Source organism: Zophobas morio, unplaced genomic scaffold, assembly GCF_036711695.1.
Source record: "Zophobas morio isolate AGI-343-1 ecotype UQ-CSIRO unplaced genomic scaffold, CSIRO_AGI_Zmor_V1 ptg000054l, whole genome shotgun sequence".
Lineage (NCBI taxonomy): Eukaryota > Metazoa > Arthropoda > Insecta > Coleoptera > Tenebrionidae > Zophobas > Zophobas morio.
The window spans coordinates 95220-116340 of record NW_026972159.1 but is presented as its reverse complement, the minus strand read 5'-3'; the positions used below and the strand labels follow the sequence as shown (position 1 = coordinate 116340).

General features: G+C 35.9%; 3 protein-coding genes across 3 annotated transcripts in view; all 3 read left to right on the top strand.

The window, feature by feature from the left end:
• Positions 1–3552, top strand: part of LOC135142767 (palmitoleoyl-protein carboxylesterase NOTUM) — a 53826-nt gene extending 50274 nt beyond the window's left edge. Inside the window, exons 5-6 of the mRNA XM_064074510.1 lie at positions 2479–2925; positions 2975–3552. Coding sequence (XP_063930580.1) covers positions 2479–2925; positions 2975–3285 — 758 coding nt within the window. The 3' untranslated portion in view covers positions 3286–3552. The remainder of the gene's footprint in view (positions 1–2478; positions 2926–2974) is intronic.
• Positions 3553–3885: 333 nt separating this feature from the next.
• LOC135142805 (UDP-glycosyltransferase UGT5-like) lies at positions 3886–5536 on the top strand. Its single transcript, XM_064074554.1, has 3 exons — positions 3886–4124; positions 4171–5197; positions 5247–5536. The coding sequence occupies exons 1-3, from the start codon at positions 3962–3964 to the stop codon at positions 5527–5529; spliced, it is 1473 nt and encodes a 490-aa protein (XP_063930624.1). The 5' UTR covers positions 3886–3961; the 3' UTR covers positions 5530–5536.
• A 6539-nt stretch (positions 5537–12075) lies between these two features.
• LOC135142801 (UDP-glycosyltransferase UGT5-like) lies at positions 12076–13752 on the top strand. The gene is made up of 3 exons (XM_064074550.1): positions 12076–12332; positions 12386–13412; positions 13466–13752. Exons 1-3 carry the CDS (start codon positions 12086–12088, stop codon positions 13746–13748), a joined length of 1557 nt encoding a protein of 518 aa, XP_063930620.1. The 5' UTR covers positions 12076–12085; the 3' UTR covers positions 13749–13752.
• The last annotated feature ends 7369 nt before the right edge of the window (positions 13753–21121 follow it).

Genomic DNA, 21121 nt, shown 5'->3' with positions numbered 1-21121 from the left:
TTTTTATTCATTATCAGTTGACGCCGAAGCTTAGTTGCAAAATCCTCATTTCCCTACAAAAAATTACCATGCGAAATATGTTCTTAACAAAAGAACAAAATTTTGTAAAGAGATACGGATTTTGCAATTAAACTCCGCCACACGGTCTGACCACGAATAAAAAAAAATCATTACAAGTGAAATAGGGTGGGTGGGTGGGGCTTATATTTTGTCCTTTTTCCTTAATATTACATAGTCTCATTTTCACCACAAGAAACATAAAATATGTTCAAAATTTTGTAGGGAAATATATATTTTGCAATTTTACTCCGCCCCTCGGTCTGACAACGAATAAAAAATTCATCACAATTGAGATCTGGACTTTTTTAATTACACATCGTTGTTTTTAACGACACGGTAGTTAATATGTTTTTAGTTTCTTGTTGGAAAAAGAAGACGTCATATATTAGCGAAGAATGTGGAAAATATAAGCCCCGCCCACCCACCCCTTCTTAATTGTAATGATTTTTTTATTCACCGTGAGTCGAGAGCGGAGCTTAGTTGCAAAATCCTCATTTCTCTACAAGAAATTACCATGCGAAATATGTTCTTAATAAAAGAGTAAAATTTTGTAAAGAAATACGGATTTTCCAATTAAACTTCGGCGCTCGGTCTGACAACGAATAAAAAAAATCATTACAATTGAAATAGGGTGGGTGGGTAGGGCTCATATTTTGCCCTTTTTTCTTAATATACATAGTCACAGTTTCACAACAAGAAACTTAAAAAATGTTCAAAATTTTTGTAGAGACATATGTATTTTGCAATTAGGCCCCGCCCCTCGGTCTGAGAATGAATAAAAAATTCATCACAATTAATACGATAGTTAAATATTTTTAGTTTCTTGTTGCGAAAAGAAGACTTTGTATATTAAGAAAAAATGTACATAATATAAGCCCCGCTCACCCACCCCCGCTTAATTGTGATGATTTTTTTTACATTTCTTTACATAAAATTACCATGTGAAATATGTTCTTCAAAGAGTAAAATTTTGTACAGAAATACGGATTTTGCAATTAAACTCCGCCGCTCGGTCTCACAACGAATAAAAAAGATCCTTACAATTGAGATAGGGTGGGTGGGTGGGGCTTATATTTTGCCCTTTTTTTCTTAATATACATAGTCTCATGTTCACAACAAGAAACTTAAAAGATGTTCAAAATTTTTATAGAGAAATATGTATTTTGAAATTTGGCTCCGCTCCTCGGTCTGACAACGAATAAAAAATTCATCCCAATTGAGATCTGGACTTTTTTTAGTTATATATAGTTTTCTTTGAACAACACAATAGTTAAATATTTTTAGTTTCTTGTTGAGAAAAAAAATATTTCGTATATTAAAAAAAATGTACGAAATATAAGCCCCACCCACCCACCCGCTCTCAATTGTGACGATTTTTTTATTCATCACTTCTTTCTTCTCTAAATTTTTCCTACAAAGGTGCTCGTCTTTGAGTAATCGTTTTTCCCCAAATCGGAAATTGTCCTTGGTTTGTAGTAAACCCTGTATAAGACGACTTTGTACATCTAAATCTATCTGCTAGTATCTCTGACTCAAATCTAAGTGAGAAAAATAAATCAGTCCTGATAATGAATCGAAAATGTGTGTAATGGTTAGTAAGGGAAATTTATCGTCTTCAATTTTTTGATTAAGTAACCCGTAATTAATAACTACTCTTATTTCTTTTTTCTCCCAAACAACTTTTTTTGAAACTAACACAAGTGGTACGAAAATTCACTTTTAAATTCTTCTATTATTATATCATTTTTTAACATCTCACGTATTTGTTTTTCGATTTCCGATTTTTGCGTTTGTGGAATTCTTTATGGTTTGACGTAAACAGGACTTGCATTATCCTTCAGTCTAATGGATTGTTTATACAAATTAGTTGCTCATGATTTATCTTCTGGTAAATGAAATAAGTATATCATCCTATTTAGCACAAATGTTTTCGATTGTTACTCATTCATTTTTGTCGCTAAATGAAACAAAAAATAATCCGAATTTTTATGTGAATAATCAGAACTTTGATTCGACTTGTATTTCTTAAGTATTAAGGTTATTACAATTTCGTTTGTTGTGATTTGCCGACATAATTTGATTTTCTGAACCGAACCGTGATATTTCTTCCTCTTGCGCTACTCGAATTGCGTCATTAAGAGATGAAACATTTCTAAATCCAACAATGGTACTTAATTTTTGATTACGTAAACCATCCGCAAATCTTTTAATAGCATTCTTCTCATCAACCAACTTTAAAATATATATTTCTTCTTTGTCTAATAAACAGCTATAAATTTGGTTAGCAACTATGGGATTTAAATTTTTTTAATATAATAATGATAATAATAATAGACCGTCTTTTGGACGCTCCACATGCACACATCAATCGAAAACCGCACGTTCGTTCACCCACTAAAACCCTTTTATTACTTTCAGCCGAACTCTTTGTCTTTCAATGGCTCTTTGATGAGGCCCAAATGGACGCAGATAACGTGGGTGCTCCAGTCACAAAACAGCAGTGGGATTACATTCACAAAATGGGGGACGCTCTGCGCCAGAGTTTTGAAAACGTTTCCGCCGTGTTCGCCCCCTCGTGCATATCTCACTCAGTCCTAACAAAACGCGACTGGCAAAACGTGAAAATAGACGACATATCTATAGCGGAAGCCCTACATTGTTGGGAACAAAAGCTCCACAGAAGAAGACTGCGAAAGCTGCGAAACGCGCGAATGTTCGGCGACCAGCCCAGAGCCCTGAGGAGACGAAAACAGTCCAACCGGACCGCGGAAGCGAGCAACTCGACGATGAACCCAGACACCAGCGACGAGCAGAAGAAGAGGAAGAGGAAGCACAGGAAGAACCGGAAATGCAAGAAAAAGAAAGGTAAAAAGATTTAGGATGAAGTGGAACGTAGGTGACATGGTTGTTTCAGATTTGGTGCTGGAGGACGATAGTCTCGCCAACGCGACGGATCGCCGCCCCCAGCGGTCGCTGCCGCCCCCGAAGAAGCCCCGTCGGTGCGTGCACAGGAGACTCGAGAGGTGCTCGTGGCCGCAGTGCAACCACTCGTGTCCCCGACTGCACAACCCCTTCACGGGGGAGGAAATGGACTTTATCGAGTTGTTGAAGTCGTTCGGGTTGGATATGGAGAGTGTGGCCAAAGCTCTGGGAATCGACATGCAAACTTTGAACGACATGGACCATTCGGAGCTGCTGAATCTGCTGACGCAGCAGTCGAGTTGATCATGAGGTTGAAGCCCATTGGAAATCCGAATGCTTTAATTCGAGCGACGAGTCTTTATAAAATGATGTACATAGTGGATATTTATTGTAGAGAGCTATTTTTTATATTTTTTTAAGGTTAGGAAGGGAGCGACGAGGGCAAATTTGAGACGCTTTTATTTATTTTGTTAGAGTTCCAAAGACGTTTGCCCGTTAGTAACAATAGGACTGATTTTTTTTCTACCTCAGTTGTACAGTTTAGTCATAAGTTACCTAATTTGTACTATAGGTTTGTAGGTCAAAAAGTACCTTGACTAATCAGTTTTTAATACGTAATAAAGTTTGCATATTTTGGTTAGTGTTGGCTTTCTAGTTGGAAATAATCACACAAGAAAATTACTGACTAACCCGATAAAACTGATTCGTGTAAATAACCTAATCACGATGACATGCGTTTTAAAAGTATTGTTTCATGGTTGTGGATTGAAACGTACAAATAATTTGCACACAACTTCTAGTTCAATACTATGAAGTAATTGTTATCTCGACAATAAAATAATTTTAATAGATAACAACCATTACATAAAGCGCGCTTATCATCAAATACTCAGTCACCATGAATTCCTGGTTATCTCTACCCGTAACACTCCTCCTAATAAGTGGAGCACAATGTGCCAAAATCCTAGGCGTTTTTCCCATGGCAGCCCCAAGTCACTACATCCTAGGCAACAACCTGATGAGAGGACTCGCAGAAAAAGGGCACGACGTGACTGTTATAAGTCCCTTCACTGAGAAAAATCCACCCAAGAATGGTTCATACAGAGACATTGTCCTTAAGGGCTTTAAAGAAGAGCACGAAGGTAAAATTGTTCCCTCCACTACCACAATTTATTAGTTTATTATTAGATCGAATGAAAACACTGAATGTGTTTGACATGGGTGAAGCGAGTATGCTCCTCATGGGACCATTTTTTGCTACAATGATGGTAGACCTGGCGGAACGTACCCTAAGTCAACCAAATGTGCAAGAACTGATCTACTCTGATGAAAAATTCGATGTTGTTATAGTCGAGCAGTTCATGAACGAAGCCCACAAGGGATTTGCCAAACATTTTAATGCTCCTTTGATAGTTTTTAGTACCATTGGAGCGAGTTCTTGGGTTAATCCCCTAGTTGGTAACCCCACAGCGGTGTCTTATGCTTCCGAGCCCCTGCGAGGGTTTCCTACTAATATGACGTTGTACGAGAGGTACCTTAATGCGTTCACGTACAGCTACTTTCAACTGATAAATTATGTATATGCTTTCCCACAACAAGACAAACTATTGAAGAAGTACTTCCCCAACAACATGAATCTTACTGATGTCATGTACAACGTATCATTGGTACTGTTGAACTCCCACCCAAGTACCAACCTCGCCGTTCCCTATGTTCCAAACATGATCGACATTGGAGGTTTTCATGTCAAGCCACCAAAGAAACTCCCAGATGACTTAAAACAGTTCCTTGACAATTCGAAAGAAGGAGTTATTTATTTTAGTTTGGGCTCAAACGTGAAGAGCGTTTTCCTACCAGAACAGAAACGAGAGGCGATTTTGAACGCCTTTTCTAAACTCAAACTAAAAGTCTTGTGGAAGTGGGAGGACGACGTTCTACCTGGACAACCACCGAATGTGCGTTTGGGGAAATGGTTACCACAACAAGACGTTCTAGCTCATCCCAACGTAAAGCTTTTCATCACCCATGGCGGTCTGCTCAGTACCATCGAAACCATTTACCATGGAGTCCCGGTTTTGGCAATCCCTATAGCCGCTGACCAAAATTTGAACGCCGAACGAATAGTGAATCAAGGTTTTGGGCTAAAGTTGAGGTTTGCGGATCTTACAGAGGAGCTTCTGCTTCAAACGATTAACGAATTGTTGACGAATTCGAAGTAGGTTTCCAATTTTTGTTGTTGTTGTTGTTTTATTCTGTATTTGAAGGTATGCTACAAATGCGAAAAAAAGGTCTGAAGTTTTCCATGACCGGATGGCGAAACCTCTTGACACTGCAGTGTATTGGGTTGAGTACGTCATACGACATGGAGGAGCTCCGCACTTGCGGATAGCCGGGATTGATCTATCTTGGTATCAGTATTTCCTGTTGGACGTTATCTTGATTTTTTCAGTGACGAGTGTGATTGTGTTGTATATTAGTTTGAAACTGATTAAGAGATTGGTGTCTAGTTGTTGTAGAAGTAAAAAACAAAAAATAAAAACTAACTAAAAATAAAGGAATTTCTTTTTCAACACTTTTTTCGATTTTTTTTCCTTTTTGACCAAGGTTGACCCTGTACTTTTCTTTTTTCTTTTTCGTTAAACCATTAAGTGGGATTTATAAACTTGCTGTTGACGTTACTTTCAGAGCTGAAAATTGTCATTTATAAACTTCGGTACCAAGTTAGCGTTGATAATAACATTGATGTTCAACTTTTGCCGTATTTAAAGGCGTTGTAGAAGAAAAGTGGACGATTTAAGTTGATTGCTACAAAAATTTACCATTTTAGACATTTTTTAGTTTCTTGTTGTCGAAATAAGTCTACACATATTAAGAAAAAAAGGCAAAATATATGCCCCGACCACCCAAGTTATTAAATATGAACATTGAAAAAAGAAAGAAAATAAAAAACAGGAACAAAAATTTTCGAAAATAGTTGAAAAGTGGTCGAATATGTCAAAAGTGCCGAAATCAGTCTTATCAAATACTAGCCCCGCCCACCCACCCTCTATTTTCTTACAAGGTATGTTATTTGTCAAAGTCAGTTTTATCTTATCAAATACTGACCCCGCCCACCCACCCGCGCTTTATTTTCTTATAGAATGTCATTTGCTAAAATCTCTCTTATCTTAGCTAGTACTGTGTAAGATAAGACTGATTTTGGCAAATGACATATCCTTTAAAAAAAGAGAGGGTGGGTGGGCGGGGCTAGTGCTTGGTAAGATAAGACTAATTTTGGCAAATAATATATCTTCTAAGAAAAGAGAGGGCGGGTGGGCGGGGCTAGTGCTTGGTAAGATAAGACTGATTTTGGCAAATGACATATCCTCCAAGAAAATAGAGGGCGAGATCCTAAAATTGAAAGAGTAAATTTTTTTAAATTTATAATTATTAGTTTTACAATTGAAATGAAAACTAAAAAAATCGTAATTCCAAAGTTGAAGAAACGAAAAGCGAAAAATCTAAAAGTTGAAAATTTTAAAAATTGAAAAAAAAGAAAAACTATAAATTATGAACATTGAAAAAAAAAAAAGAAAATAAAAACAGAAATAATAATTTTTGAAAATAGTTGAAAAGTGGTCGAGTATGTCAAAAGTGCCAAAATCAGTCTAGCCCCACCCACCCACCCTCTGTTTTCTTACAAAGTATGTTAATTGCCAAAGTCAGTCTTATCTTATCAAATACTGGCCCCGCCCACCCACCCGCCCTTTATTTTCTTATAGAATGTCATTTGCCAAAATCTGTCTTATTCTAGCTCGTACTGGGTAAGATAAGACTGATTTTGGCAAATGACATACCCTCTAAGAAAGGAAAGGGCGGGTGGGCGGGGCTAGTACTTGGTAAGATAAGACTGATTTCAGTTAGTTGCACATTTGAAAACAAACCTAGAAAAATTGTTATTCAAAAGTTGAAAAAACGAAAAACAAAAAATCTAAAAGTTGAAAATTTAAAAAATTGAAAAAAAAAATTATAAAATATGAACATGAAAAAAGAAAGAAAATAAAAAAGAGAAACAGAAATTTTTGAAAATAGTTGAAAAGTGGTCGAATATGTCAAAAGTGCCAATATCAGTTTTATCTTATCAAATACTGGCCCCGCCCACCCGCCCTTTATTTTCTTATAGAATGTCATTTGTCAAAATCTCTCTTATCTTAACTAGTACTGGGTAAGATAAGACTGATTTTGGCAAATGACATACCCCGTAAGAAAAGAGAGGGCGGGTGGGCGGGGCTAATATTTGGTAAGATGAGACTGATTTAAGTTAGTTGCACATTTGAAATGAAAACTAGAAAAATTGTAATTCAAAAGTTCAGGAAACGAAAAATGAAAAAATCTAGAAGTTGACAATTTAAAAAATTGAAAAAAAAAAAAAATTGAAAAAACAAAAAAAACACGAACAAAAATTCTCAAAAATAGTTGAAAAGAGATCGAATATCTCAAAAGTGCCAAAATCAGTCTCATTTTATCAAATACTAGCCCCGCCCACCCACCCTGTATTTTCTTACAAGGTATGTTATTTGCCAAAGTCAGTCTTATCTTATCAAATACTGGCCCCGCCCACCCACCCGCCTTTTATTTTCTTATAGAATGTCATTTGCCAAAATCTGTCTTATTCTAGCTCGTACTGGGTAAGATAAGACTGATTTTGGCAAATGACATACCCTCTAAGAAAGGAAAGGGCGGGTGGGCGGGGCTAGTACTTGGTAAGATAAGACTGATTTCAGTTAGTTGCACATTTCAAAACAAAACTAGAAAAATTGTTATTCAAAAGTTGAAAAAACGAAAAACAAAAAATCTAAAAGTTGAAAATTTAAAAAATTGAAAAAAAAAATTATAAAATATGAACATGAAAAAAGAAAGAAAATAAAAAAGAGAAACAGAAATTTTTGAAAATAGTTGAAAAGTGGTCGAATATGTCAAAAGTGCCAATATCAGTTTTATCTTATCAAATACTGGCCCCGCCCACCCGCCCTTTATTTTCTTATAGAATGTCCTTTGTCAAAATCTCTCTTATCTTAACTAGTACTGGGTAAGATAAGACTGATTTTGGCAAATGACATACCCCGTAAGAAAAGAGAGGGCGGGTGGGCGGGGCTAATATTTGGTAAGATGAGACTGATTTAAGTTAGTTGCGCATTTGAAATGAAAACTAGAAAAATTGTAATTCAAAAGTTCAGGAAACGAAAAATGAAAAAATCTAGAAGTTGACAATTTAAAAAATTGAAAAAAAAAGAAAAATTATAAAATATAAACATCGAAAAAAGAAAGAAAATAAAAAAGAGAAACAGAAATTTTTGAAAATAGTTGAAAAGTGATCGAATATGTCAAAAGTGCCAAAATCAGTCTCATTTTATCAAATACTAGCCCCGCCCACCCACCCTGTATTTTCTTACAAGGTATGTTATTTGCCAAAGTCAGTCTTATCTTATCAAATTCTAGCCCCGCCCACTTAAATATGTCAAAACTGCCAAAATCAGTTTTATCTTATCAAATACTGGCCCCGCCCACCCACCCTCTATTTTCTTACAAGGTTTGTTATTTGCCAAAGTCAGTCTTATCTTATCAAATCCTGGCCCCGCCCACCCACCCGCCCTTTATTTCCTTATAGAATGTCATTTGCCAAAATCTATCTTCTCTTAGCTAGTTGATACGAGTATTTCGATTTAGCTATTGTTTAATTTTTAATACCCCGAGTTTTCGATTTTTAGACATCTCAGTTTTTCAAGTTTTTGATTTGTCAATATTTCAACATTTTAATTTTTTATAATTTTTCATTTTTTCGATTTTCTAAATTCCAGACGTTTCAGTTTTTCGATTTTAGATTTTTCACTTCTTTGATGTTTCTGTTTTCAAATTTTCAAATTTTTAATTTTAGATTTTTTTGTCGTTAATTTTCCAGTTTTCGACTTCCCGTTTTAGATTTTCGGTTTTTCCATTTTTAGATTTTTCATTCTTCGATTACTAGATTTATCGAAATTTCGATGTTTCAATTTTTTTATTGTTCACGTTCTGGATTTTTCAATTTTCCAATTTTTTGATCTTTTTTGAATTATCGATTTTTTAAATTTTCCAGTTTTCCAATTTTTGGCATTTTGGCAAATGACATACCCCGTAAGAAAAGAGAGGGTGGGTGGGCGGGGCTAGTATTTGTAAAAATGAGACTGATTTCAGTTAGTTGCACATTCGAAATGAAAACTAGAAAAATTGTAATTTAAAAGTTGAAGAAACGGAAAATTAAAAAATCTAATAGTTGAAAATTGAAAAAATTGAAAAAAAAGAAAAATTACAAAATATAAACATTGAAAAAAGAAAGAAAGTAAAAAACAGAACAAAAATTTTCGAAAATAATAGAAAAGTGGTCGAATATCAAAAATCAGTCTTGTCTTAGCTAGTACTGGGTAAGATAAGAATGATTTTGGCAAATAACATACCCCGCAAGAAAAGAGAGGGCGGGTGGGCGGGGCTAGTACTTCGTAAGATAAAACTGATTTAAGTTAGTTGCACATTTGAAATGAAAACTAGAAAGAAGTTGAAGAAACGAAAAAAGAAAAAATCTAAAAGTTGCAAATTTAAAAAATTGAAAAAAAAGGAAAAATTATAAACATAAACATTGAAAAAAGAAAGAAAGCAAAAAACAAAAACAAAAATTTTCGAAAATGGTTGAAAAGTGGTCGGTTGTGTCAAAAGTGCCAAAATCAGTCTTATCTTATCAAATACTGGCCCCGCCCACCCACCCGCCCTTTATTTTCTTATAGAATGTTATTTGCAAAAATCTGTCTTGTCTTAGTACTGGGTAAGATAAGACTAATTTTGCCAAATGACATACCCGGTAAGAAAAGAGAGGGCGGGTGGGCGGGGCTAGTACTTGTAAAACTGATTTAAGTTAGTTGCACATTCGAAATGAAAACTAGAAAAATTGTATTTTAAAAGTTGAAGAAACGAAAAATTAAAAAATCTAATAGTTGAAAATTTAAAAAATTGAAAAAAAATTATAAAATGCAAACATTGAAAAACAAAAAGAATAAAAAACAAAAACAAAAATTTTAGAAAATAGTTGAAAATTTCTCGAATATGTCAACAATGCCAAAATCAGTCTTATCTTATCAAATACAGGCCCCGCCCACCCACCCGCCCTTTATTTTCTTGCCAAAATCTGTCTTATCTTAGCTAATACTGGGTAAGATAAGACTGATTTTGGCAAATGACATACTCCGTAAGAAAAGAGAGGGCGGGTGGGCGGGGCTAGTATTTGGTAAGATGAGACTGATTTAAGTTAGTTGCACATTTGAAATGAAAACTAGAAAAATTGTAATTCAAAAGTTGAAAAGACGAAAAACGAAAAATCTAAAAGTTGAAAATTTAAAAATTGAAAAAAAAGAAAAAATATAAAATATGAACACTGAAAAAAAAAAGAAAATAAAAAATAGAAACAAAAATTTTTTAAAATAGTTGGAAAGTGGTCGAATATGTCAAAAGTGCCAAAATCAGTCCTATCTTATCAAATACTAGCCCCGCCCACCCACCCTGTATTTTCTTACAAGGTATGTTATTTGCCAAAATCAATCTTATCTTATCAAATACAGGCCCCGCCCACCCACCTGCTCTTTATTTTCTTATAGAATGTCATTTTGAAATTCTGTCTCATCTTAGCTAGTACTAGGTGAGATAAGACTGATTTTGGCAAATGACATACCCCGTAAGAAAAGAGAGGGCGGGTGGGCGGGGTTAGTATTTGGTAAGTTAAGACTGATTTAAGTTAGTTGCACATTTGAAATGAAAACTAGAAAAATTTTAATTCAAAAGTTGAAAAAACGAAAGATGAAAATATCTAAAAATTGAAAATTTAAAAAATTAAAAAAAAAGAAAAATTATAAAATGTAAGCAGTGAAAAAAGAAAAAAAAAACAAACAAAAATTTTCGAAAATAGTTGAAAAGTGGTCGAATATGTCAAATGTGCCAAAATCAGTCTTATCTTAAAAATACAGGCCCCGCCCACCCACCCGCCCTTTATTTTCTTATAGAATGTCATTTGCCAAAATCTGTCTTATCTTAGCTAGTACTTGGTAAGATAAGACTGATTTTGGCAAATCACATACCCCGTAAGAAAAGAGAGGGCGGGTGGGCGTTACTAATACTTGGTAAGATGAAACTGATTTAAGTTAGTTGCACATTTGAAATGAAAACTAGAAAAATTGTAATTCAAAAGTTGAAAAAACGAAAAATGAAAAAATCTAACAGTTGAAAATAAAAAAAAATAAAAAAAAGAAAAATTATAAAATATAAACATTGAAAAAAAAAGAAAGTAAAAAAGAGAAAAAAAATTTTCGAAAACAGTAGAAAAGTGGTCGAATATGTCAAACGTGCGAAAATCAGTCTTATCTTATCAAATACTAGCCCCACCCACCCACCCACTATTTTCTTACAAGGTATGTCATTTGCCAAAATCAGTCTTATGTTGGCACGTACTAGCCCCACCCATCCGCCTTCTATTTTCTTAGAGAGTATGTCATTTGCCCTGATCTAGATAGTAATGAAGTTTTTATTCGTTGGCGGACCTAGGGGCGGAGCCTAATTGCAAAATCCATATTTCCTCACAAAAATTTACCATTTTAAACCTGTTTTAAGTTTCTAAGAATAATAAAAATCATCACAATAGAAAAGGGGTGGGTGGGCGGGGTTTATATTTTGTCTTTTTTTCTTAATGTACATAGTATACTTTGAACAACACGATATTCAAAAACTTGTTTTTAATTTTTTGTAAAGAAATAAAGATTTTGATTCAGGGCGAATAAAAAACATCATCACAATAGGGATAAGGGGTGGCGGGCTTACAATTAAGAAAAGAAAAAGCTAATTTTTCATTCGATATAGGGCATTATTAAATTATTCAGTTTTTCTGAAAATAATATTCCTGTTATTAATAATCCAGACAATAAACAATTACTATCAATTAACAGATTTTCTACATTTAGAAAACAATTTTAGTGTTATCTCAACATAAAAATAATTTTAACAGATAACAGACATTACATAAAGTGGGCTTATCATCAACTACTCAGTCGCCATGAATTCCCGGTTATCTCTACTCGTAACACTCCTCCTACTAACAAGTGGCGCACAATGTGCCAAAATTTTAGCCGTCTTTCCTATGGGAGCCCCCAGTCACTACATCCTGGGCAGTACCCTACTACGAGGACTCGCAGAAAAGGGACACGACGTAACCATGATAAGTCCCTTCTCTGAGAAAACTCCACCCAAGAATGGTTCCTATAGAGATATAGTTCTTACTGGCGTCAAAGAAGAACACGAAGGTAAGTGTACTTCACCCCACTACCCACATTTACGTACAAGATTTTATGTTCAGAACGAATGAAAACAATGAATGTGTTTGATATGGGTGAAGCCAATATTCTTCTAATGGGACCACTTTTTTTCACAACGATGGTAGACTTGACAGACCGTACCCTCGGTCAACCAGAAGTGCAAAAGTTGATCCACTCTGGAGAAAAATTCGATGTTGTTATAGTTGAACAGTTCATGAACGAAGCGCATAAAGGATTTGCGAAGCATTTTAATGCTCCTCTGATTGTTTTTAGTACCATTGGGGCTAGTTCTTGGGTTAATCCTCTGGTGGGTAACCCAACAATGGTATCTTATGACCCTGAGCCACTACGGGGGTTTTCTAGCAAAATGACGTTGTATGAAAGGTATATCAATGCGTTCACGTATAGCTACTTTCAACTGATAAGTCATCTGTATGCGTACCCACAACATGACAAAATATTGAAGAAGTACTTCCCCAACAACATGAATCTCGTTGATATCATGTATAATACATCGTTGGTACTTTTGAATTCTCATCCAAGTACCAATCTGGCGGTTCCTTACGTTCCAAACATGATTGACATTGGAGGATTTCATGTCAAGCCACCACAGAAACTCCCAGATGATTTACAAAAGTTCCTTGACAATTCGAAAGAAGGGGTTATTTATTTTAGTTTGGGCTCAAATGTGAAGAGTGTTTTCCTACCAGAACAGAAACGAGAGGCGATTTTGAACGCTTTCTCTAAACTCAAAGTTAAAGTTTTGTGGAAATGGGAGGAGGACGTTTTGCCTGGACAACCACCAAATGTGCGTTTGGGGAAATGGTTACCACAACAAGACATTCTAGCTCATCCCAACGTTAAGCTTTTCATCACCCATGGTGGGCTACTCAGTACCATCGAAACCATTTACCATGGAGTACCGGTTTTGGCAATCCCCATAGCCGGTGACCAAAAACTAAACGCCGAACGTATAGTGAATCAAGGTTTTGGGCTAAAGTTGAGGTTTGCGGATCTTACAGAGGAGCTTCTGCTTGAAATGATTAATGAGTTGTTGACGAATCCGAAGTAGGTTTACGATTTTTTGTTGTTGTTGTTGTTGTTTAATTTTATGTTTGAAGGTATGCTACCAATGCGAAAAAAAGGTCTGAGGTTTTCCACGATCGGATGGCGAAACCTCTTGACACTGCAGTGTATTGGGTTGAGTACGTCATACGACATGGAGGGGCTCCACACTTGAGGATAGCCGGGATTGATTTGTCTTGGTATCAGTATTTTCTGGTGGATATTATTTTGATTTTTTCAGTGACGAGTGTGATTGTGTTGTATATTAGTTTGAAACTGGTCAAAAGATTGGTGTCTAGTTGTTGTAGAAGTAAGAAACAAAAAATAAAAACTAAGTAAAATAACAGAATTTTTCTTTCCCCGTTTTTTCGGTTTTTCTGTTTTTTTTTTTTGCCTTAAAATTACCATGTATCAATCAACAATTCTGGAAAAACAGTGAAAGTTATCGAAGAAATAAGGCCGGAAATGACTTCTGTGGTCCAAAATCTACAAGAAGATGGGTTTAGTTAAATTTCGAAAATCGCCAAAAATGGGTTAAAATTTGCATACATAGTGGAAAATTTCATTAAAAAGAGAAAAATTAAGAAACCAAAATTTCAAAATCCGAAAAATCGAAAGATCAAGAAATAGAGAAATAAAAAAAATCTAAAAATATATAATTTAAAAACATCGAAAAATTGAAAAATTTAGAAATTGGAAAAAATGGTTTTGAAAATGTCAAAATTTCGGCGAAATTTGAAGAAGGGGGACCATTGGAAAATTTTCACTTTTAAAAAACTCGTCTAAAAATTTTGAAAAAATTCAGAGACGTAGATCTCGACGTGCTGATTCCAAAAATATAGCCTGTTGATGGTCGCGGAGCAACATTTTCGAAGAAATCGGTACGAAATGCCTAATTTATCGAAATTTCAAAAATTTCGATATTTCAACCGTCGATTCTGGAAAAACGGTTGCAGCTATCAAAGAATCGAGGCCGGAAGTGAGTTCCAGGGCTCGAAATCTACAAGAAACTGTACTCAGTTAGGTTTCGAAAATGTCAAAATTTCGACGAAATTTGAAGAAGGGGGGACCATTGGAAAATTTTCACTTTTAAAAAACTCGTCAAAAAATTCTGAAAAAATTCAGGGACGTAGATCTCGACGTGCTGATTCCAAAAATATAGCCTGTTGATGGTCGCGGTGCGACATTTTCGAAGAAATCGGTACGAAATGCCTAATTTATCGAAATTTCAAAAATTTCGATATTTCAACCGTCGATTCTGGAAAAACGGTTGCAGCTATCAAAGAATCGAGGCCGGAAGTGAGTTCTACGGCTCGAAATCTACAAGAAAATGTACTCAGTTAGGTTTCGAAAATGTTAAAATTTCGACGAAATTTGAAGAAGGGGGGACCATTGGAAAATTTTCACTTTTAAAAAACTCGTCAAAAAATTCTGAAAAAATTCAGGGACGTAGATCTCGACGTGCTGATTCCAAAAATATAGCCTGTTGATGGTCGCGGTGCGACATTTTCGAAGAAATCGGTACGAAATGCCTAATTTATCGAAATTTCAAAAATTTCGATATTTCAACCGTCGATTCTGGAAAAACGGTTGCATCTATCAAATAATCGAGGCCGGAAGTGAGTTCTACGGCCCGAAATCTACAAGAAAATGTACTCAATTAGGTTTCGAAAATGTCAAAATTTCGACGAAATTTGAAGAAGGGGGGACCATTAGAAAATTTTCACTTTTAAAAAACTCGTCTAAAAATTCTGAAAAAATTCAGGGACGTAGATCTCGACGTGCTGATTCCAAAAATATAGCCTGTTGATGGTCGCGGTGCGACATTTTCGAAGAAATCGGTACGAAATGCCTAATTTATCGAAATTTCAAAAATTTCGATATTTCAACCGTCGATTCTGGAAAAACGGTTGCATCTATCAAATAATCGAGGCCGGAAGTGAGTTCTACGGCCCGAAATCTACAAGAAAATGTACTCAATTAGGTTTCGAAAATGTCAAAATTCCGACGAAATTTGAAGAAGGGGGGACCATTGGAAAATTTTCACTTTTAAAAAACTCGTCTAAAAATTCTGAAAAAATTCAGGGACGTAGATCTCGACGTGGTGATTCCAAAAATATAGCCTGTTGATGGTCGCGGAGCGACATTTTCGGGAAAATCCGTACGAAATACCTAATGTATCGAAATTTCAAAAATTTCGATATTTCAACCGTCGATTCTGGAAAAACGGTTGCAGCTATCAAAGAAACGAGGCCGGAAGTGAGTTCTACGGCTCGAAATCTACAAGAAAATGTACTCAGTTAGGTTTCGAAAATGTTAAAATTTCGACGAAATTTGAAGAAGGGGGGACCATTGGAAAATTTTCACTTTTAAAAAACTCGTCTAAATATTCTGAAAAAATTCAGGGACGTAGATCTCAACGTGCTGATTCCTAAAATATAGCCTGTTGATGGTCGCGGAGCGACATTTGCGAAGAAATCGGTACGAAATGCCTAATTTATCGAAATTTCAAAAATTTCGAAATTTCAACCGTCGATTCTGGAAAAACGGTTGCAGCTATCAAAGAATCGAGGCCGGAAGTGAGTTCTACGGCTCGAAATCTACAAGAAAATGTACTCAGTTAGGTTTCGAAAATGTCAAAATTTCGACGAAATTTGAAGAACGCCATTGGAAAATTTTCACTTTTAAAAAACTCGTCAAAAAATTCTGAAAAAATTCAGGGACGTAGATCTCGACGTGCTGATTCCAAACATATAGCCTGTTGATGGTCGCGGAGCGACATTTTCGAAGAAATCGGTACGAAATGCCTAATTTATCGAAATTTCAAAAATTTCGATATTTCAACCGTCGATTCTGGAAAAACGGTTGCATCTATCAAAGAATCGAGGCCGGAAGTGAGTTCTACGGCTCGAAATCTACAAGAAAATGTTCTCAGTTAGGTTTCGAAAATGTCAAAATTTCGACGAAATTTGAAGAAGGGGGGACCATTGGAAAATTTTAACTTTTAAAAAACTCGTCTAAAAATTCTGAAAAAATTCAGGGACGTAGATCTCGACGTGCTGATTCCAAAAATATAGCCTGTTGATGGTCGCGGAGCGACATTTTCGGGAAAATCCGTACGAAAAACCTAATGTATCGAAATTTTAAAAATTTCGATATTTCAACCGTCGATTCTGGAAAAACGGTTGCAGCTATCAAAGAATCGAGGCCGGAAGTGAGTTCTACGGCTCGAAATCTACAAGAAAATGTACTCAGTTAGGTTTCGAAAATGTTAAAATTTCGACGAAATTTGAAGAAGGGGGGACCATTGGAAAATTTTCACTTTTAAAAAACTCGTCAAAAAATTCTGAAAAAATTCAGGGACGTAGATCTCACCGTGCTGATTCCAAAAATATAGCCTGTTGATGGTCGCGGTGCGACATTTTCGAAGAAATCGGTACGAAATGCCTAATTTATCGAAATTTCAAAAATTTCGATAATTCAACCGTCGATTCTGGAAAAACGGTTGCATCTATCAAATAATCGAGGCCGGAAGTGAGTTCTACGGCCCGAAATCTACAAGAAAATGTACTCAGTTAGGTTTCGAAAATGTCAAAATTCCGACGAAATTTGAAGAAGGGGTGACCATTGGAAAATTTTCACTTTTAAAAAACTCGTCTAAAAATTCTGAAAAAATTCAGGGACGTAGATCTCGACGTGCTGATTCCAAAAATATAGCCTGTTGATGGTCGCGGAGCGACATTTTCGGGAAAATCCGTACGAAATACCTAATGTTTCGAAATTTCAAAAATTTCGATATTTCAACCGTCGATTCTGGAAAAACGGTTGCAGCTATCAAAGAATCGAGGCCGGAAGTGAGTTCTACGGCTCGAAATCTACAAGAAAATGTACTCAGTTAGGTTTCGAAAATGTTAAAATTTCGACGAAATTTGAAGAAGAGAGGACCATTGGAAAATTTTCTCTTTTAAAAAACTCGTCTAAAAATTCTGAAAAAATTCAGGGACGTTGATCTCGACGTGCTGATTCCAAAAATATAGCCTGTTGATGGTCGCGGAGCGACATTTTCGAAGAAATCGGTACGAAATGCCTAATTTATCGAAATTTCAAAAATTTCGATATTTCAACCGTCGATTCTGGAAAAACGGTTGCAGCTATCAAAGAATCGAGGCCGGAAGTGAGTTCTACGGCTCGAAATCTACAAGAAAATGTACTCAGTTAGGTTTCGAAAATGTTAAAATTTCGACGAAATTTGAAGAAGGGGGGACCATTGGAAAATTTTCTCTTTTAAAAAACTCGTCTAAAAATTCTGAAAAAATTCAGGGACGTTGATCTCGACGTGCTGATTCCAAAAATATAGCCTGTTGATGGTCGCGGAGCGACATTTTCGAAGAAATCGGTACGAAATGCCTAATTTATCGAAATTTCAAAAATTTCGATATTTCAACCGTCGATTCTGGAAAAACGGTTGCAGCTATCAAAGAATCGAGGCCGGAAGTGAGTTTTACGCCCCGAAATCTACAAGAAAATGTACTCAGTTAGGTTTCGAAAATGTCAAAATTTCGACTAAATTTGAAGAAGGGGGGACCATTGGAAAATTTTCACTTTTAAAAAACTCGTCTAAAAATTCTGAAAAAATTCAGGGACGTAGATCTCGACGTGCTGATTCCAAAAATATAGCCTGTTGATGGTCGCGGAGCGACATTTTCGGGAAAATCCGTACGAAAAACCTAATGTATCGAAATTTTAAAAATTTCGATATTTCAACCGTCGATTCTGGAAAAACGGTTGCAGCTATCAAAGAATCGAGGCCGGAAGTGAGTTCTACGGCTCGAAATCTACAAGAAAATGTACTCAGTTAGGTTTCGAAAATGTTAAAATTTCGACGAAATTTGAAGAAGGGGGGACCATTGGAAAATTTTCACTTTTAAAAAACTCGTCAAAAAATTCTGAAAAAATTCAGGGACGTAGATCTCACCGTGCTGATTCCAAAAATATAGCCTGTTGATGGTCGCGGTGCGACATTTTCGAAGAAATCGGTACGAAATGCCTAATTTATCGAAATTTCAAAAATTTCGATAATTCAACCGTCGATTCTGGAAAAACGGTTGCATCTATCAAATAATCGAGGCCGGAAGTGAGTTCTACGGCCCGAAATCTACAAGAAAATGTACTCAGTTAGGTTTCGAAAATGTCAAAATTCCGACGAAATTTGAAGAAGGGGTGACCATTGGAAAATTTTCACTTTTAAAAAACTCGTCTAAAAATTCTGAAAAAATTCAGGGACGTAGATCTCGACGTGCTGATTCCAAAAATATAGCCTGTTGATGGTCGCGGAGCGACATTTTCGGGAAAATCCGTACGAAATACCTAATGTTTCGAAATTTCAAAAATTTCGATATTTCAACCGTCGATTCTGGAAAAACGGTTGCAGCTATCAAAGAATCGAGGCCGGAAGTGAGTTCTACGGCTCGAAATCTACAAGAAAATGTACTCAGTTAGGTTTCGAAAATGTTAAAATTTCGACGAAATTTGAAGAAGAGAGGACCATTGGAAAATTTTCTCTTTTAAAAAACTCGTCTAAAAATTCTGAAAAAATTCAGGGACGTTGATCTCGACGTGCTGATTCCAAAAATATAGCCTGTTGATGGTCGCGGAGCGACATTTTCGAAGAAATCGGTACGAAATGCCTAATTTATCGAAATTTCAAAAATTTCGATATTTCAACCGTCGATTCTGGAAAAACGGTTGCAGCTATCAAAGAATCGAGGCCGGAAGTGAGTTCTACGGCTCGAAATCTACAAGAAAATGTACTCAGTTAGGTTTCGAAAATGTTAAAATTTCGACGAAATTTGAAGAAGGGGGGACCATTGGAAAATTTTCTCTTTTAAAAAACTCGTCTAAAAATTCTGAAAAAATTCAGGGACGTTGATCTCGACGTGCTGATTCCAAAAATATAGCCTGTTGATGGTCGCGGAGCGACATTTTCGAAGAAATCGGTACGAAATGCCTAATTTATCGAAATTTCAAAAATTTCGATATTTCAACCGTCGATTCTGGAAAAACGGTTGCAGCTATCAAAGAATCGAGGCCGGAAGTGAGTTTTACGCCCCGAAATCTACAAGAAAATGTACTCAGTTAGGTTTCGAAAATGTCAAAATTTCGACTAAATTTGAAGAAGGGGGGACCATTGGAAAATTTTCACTTTTAAAAAACTCGTCTAAAAATTCTGAAAAAATTCAGGGACGTAGATCTCGACGTGCTGATTCCAAAAATATAGCCTGTTGATGGTCGCGGAGCGACATTTTCGGGAAAATCCGTACGAAATACCTAATTTATCGAAATTTCAAAAATTTCGATAATTCAACCGTCGATTCTGGAAAAACGGTTGCAGCTATCAAAGAATCGAGGCCGGAAGTGAGTTCTACGGCTCGAAATCTACAAGAAAATGTACTCAGTTAGGTTTCGAAAATGTCAAAATTTCGACGAAATTTGAAGAAGGGGGGACCATTGGAAAATTTTCACTTTTAAAAAACTCGTCAAAAAATTCTGAAAAAATTCAGGGACGTAGATCTCGACGTGCTGATTCCAAACATATAACCTGTTGATGGTCGCGGAGCGACGTTTTCGAAGAAATCGGTACGAAATGCCTAATTTATCGAAATTTCAAAAATTTCGTTATTTCAACTGTCGATTCTGGAAAAACGGTTGCAGCTATCAAAGAATCGAGGCCGAAAGTGAGTTCTACGCCCCGAAATCTACAAGAAAATGTACTCAGTTAGGTTTCGAAAATTTCAAAATTTCGACGAAATTTGAAGAAGGGGGGACCATTGGAAAATTTTCACTTTTAAAAAACTCGTCTAAAAATTCTGAAAAAATTCAGGGACGTAGATCTCGACGTGCTGATTCCAAAAATATAGCCTGTTGATGGTCGCGGAGCGACATTTTCGGGAAAATCCGTACGAAATACCTAATTTATCGAAATTTCAAAAATTTCGATAATTCAACCGTCGATTCTGGAAAAACGGTTGCAGCTATCAAAGAATCGAGGCCGGAAGTGAGTTCTACGCCTCGAAATCAACAAGAAAAATGTACTCAGTTAGGTTTCGAAAATGTCAAAATTTCGACTAAATTGGAAAATTTTCACTTTTAAAAAACTCGTCTAAAAATTCTGAAAAAATTCAGGGACGTAGATCTCGACGTGCTGATTCCAAAAATATAGCCTGTTGATGGTCGCGGAGCGACATTTTCGGGAAAATCCGTACGAAAAACCTAATGTATCGAAATTTTAAAAATTTCGATATTTCAACCGTCGATTCTGGAAAAACGGTTGCAGCTATCAAAGAATCGAGGCCGGAAGTGAGTTCTACGGCTCGAAATCTACAAGAAAATGTACTCAGTTAGGTTTCGAAAATGTTAAAATTTCGACGAAATTTGAAGAAGGGGGGACCATTGGAAAATTTTCACTTTTAAAAAACTCGTCAAAAAATTCTGAAAAAATTCAGGGACGTAGATCTCACCGTGCTGATTCCAAAAATATAGCCTGTTGATGGTCGCGGTGCGACATTTTCGAAGAAATCGGTACGAAATGCCTAATTTATCGAAATTTCAAAAATTTCGATAATTCAACCGTCGATTCTGGAAAAACGGTTGCATCTATCAAATAATCGAGGCCGGAAGTGAGTTCTACGGCCCGAAATCTACAAGAAAATGTA

Bases quoted from the DNA above. Each gene is read 5' to 3' on its own strand.
- LOC135142805 (XM_064074554.1), top strand. From the start codon at position 3,962: ATGGCAGCCCCAAGTCACTACATCCTAGGCAACAACCTGATGAGAGGA. The intron at 4,125-4,170 runs GTAAAATTGTTC...GTTTATTATTAG, and splicing joins CTTTAAAGAAGAGCACGAAG to ATCGAATGAAAACACTGAAT. The intron at 5,198-5,246 runs GTAGGTTTCCAA...CTGTATTTGAAG, and splicing joins GAATTGTTGACGAATTCGAA to GTATGCTACAAATGCGAAAA.
- LOC135142801 (XM_064074550.1), top strand. From the start codon at position 12,086: ATGAATTCCCGGTTATCTCTACTCGTAACACTCCTCCTACTAACAAGT. The intron at 12,333-12,385 runs GTAAGTGTACTT...TTTTATGTTCAG, and splicing joins CGTCAAAGAAGAACACGAAG to AACGAATGAAAACAATGAAT. The intron at 13,413-13,465 runs GTAGGTTTACGA...TTATGTTTGAAG, and splicing joins GAGTTGTTGACGAATCCGAA to GTATGCTACCAATGCGAAAA.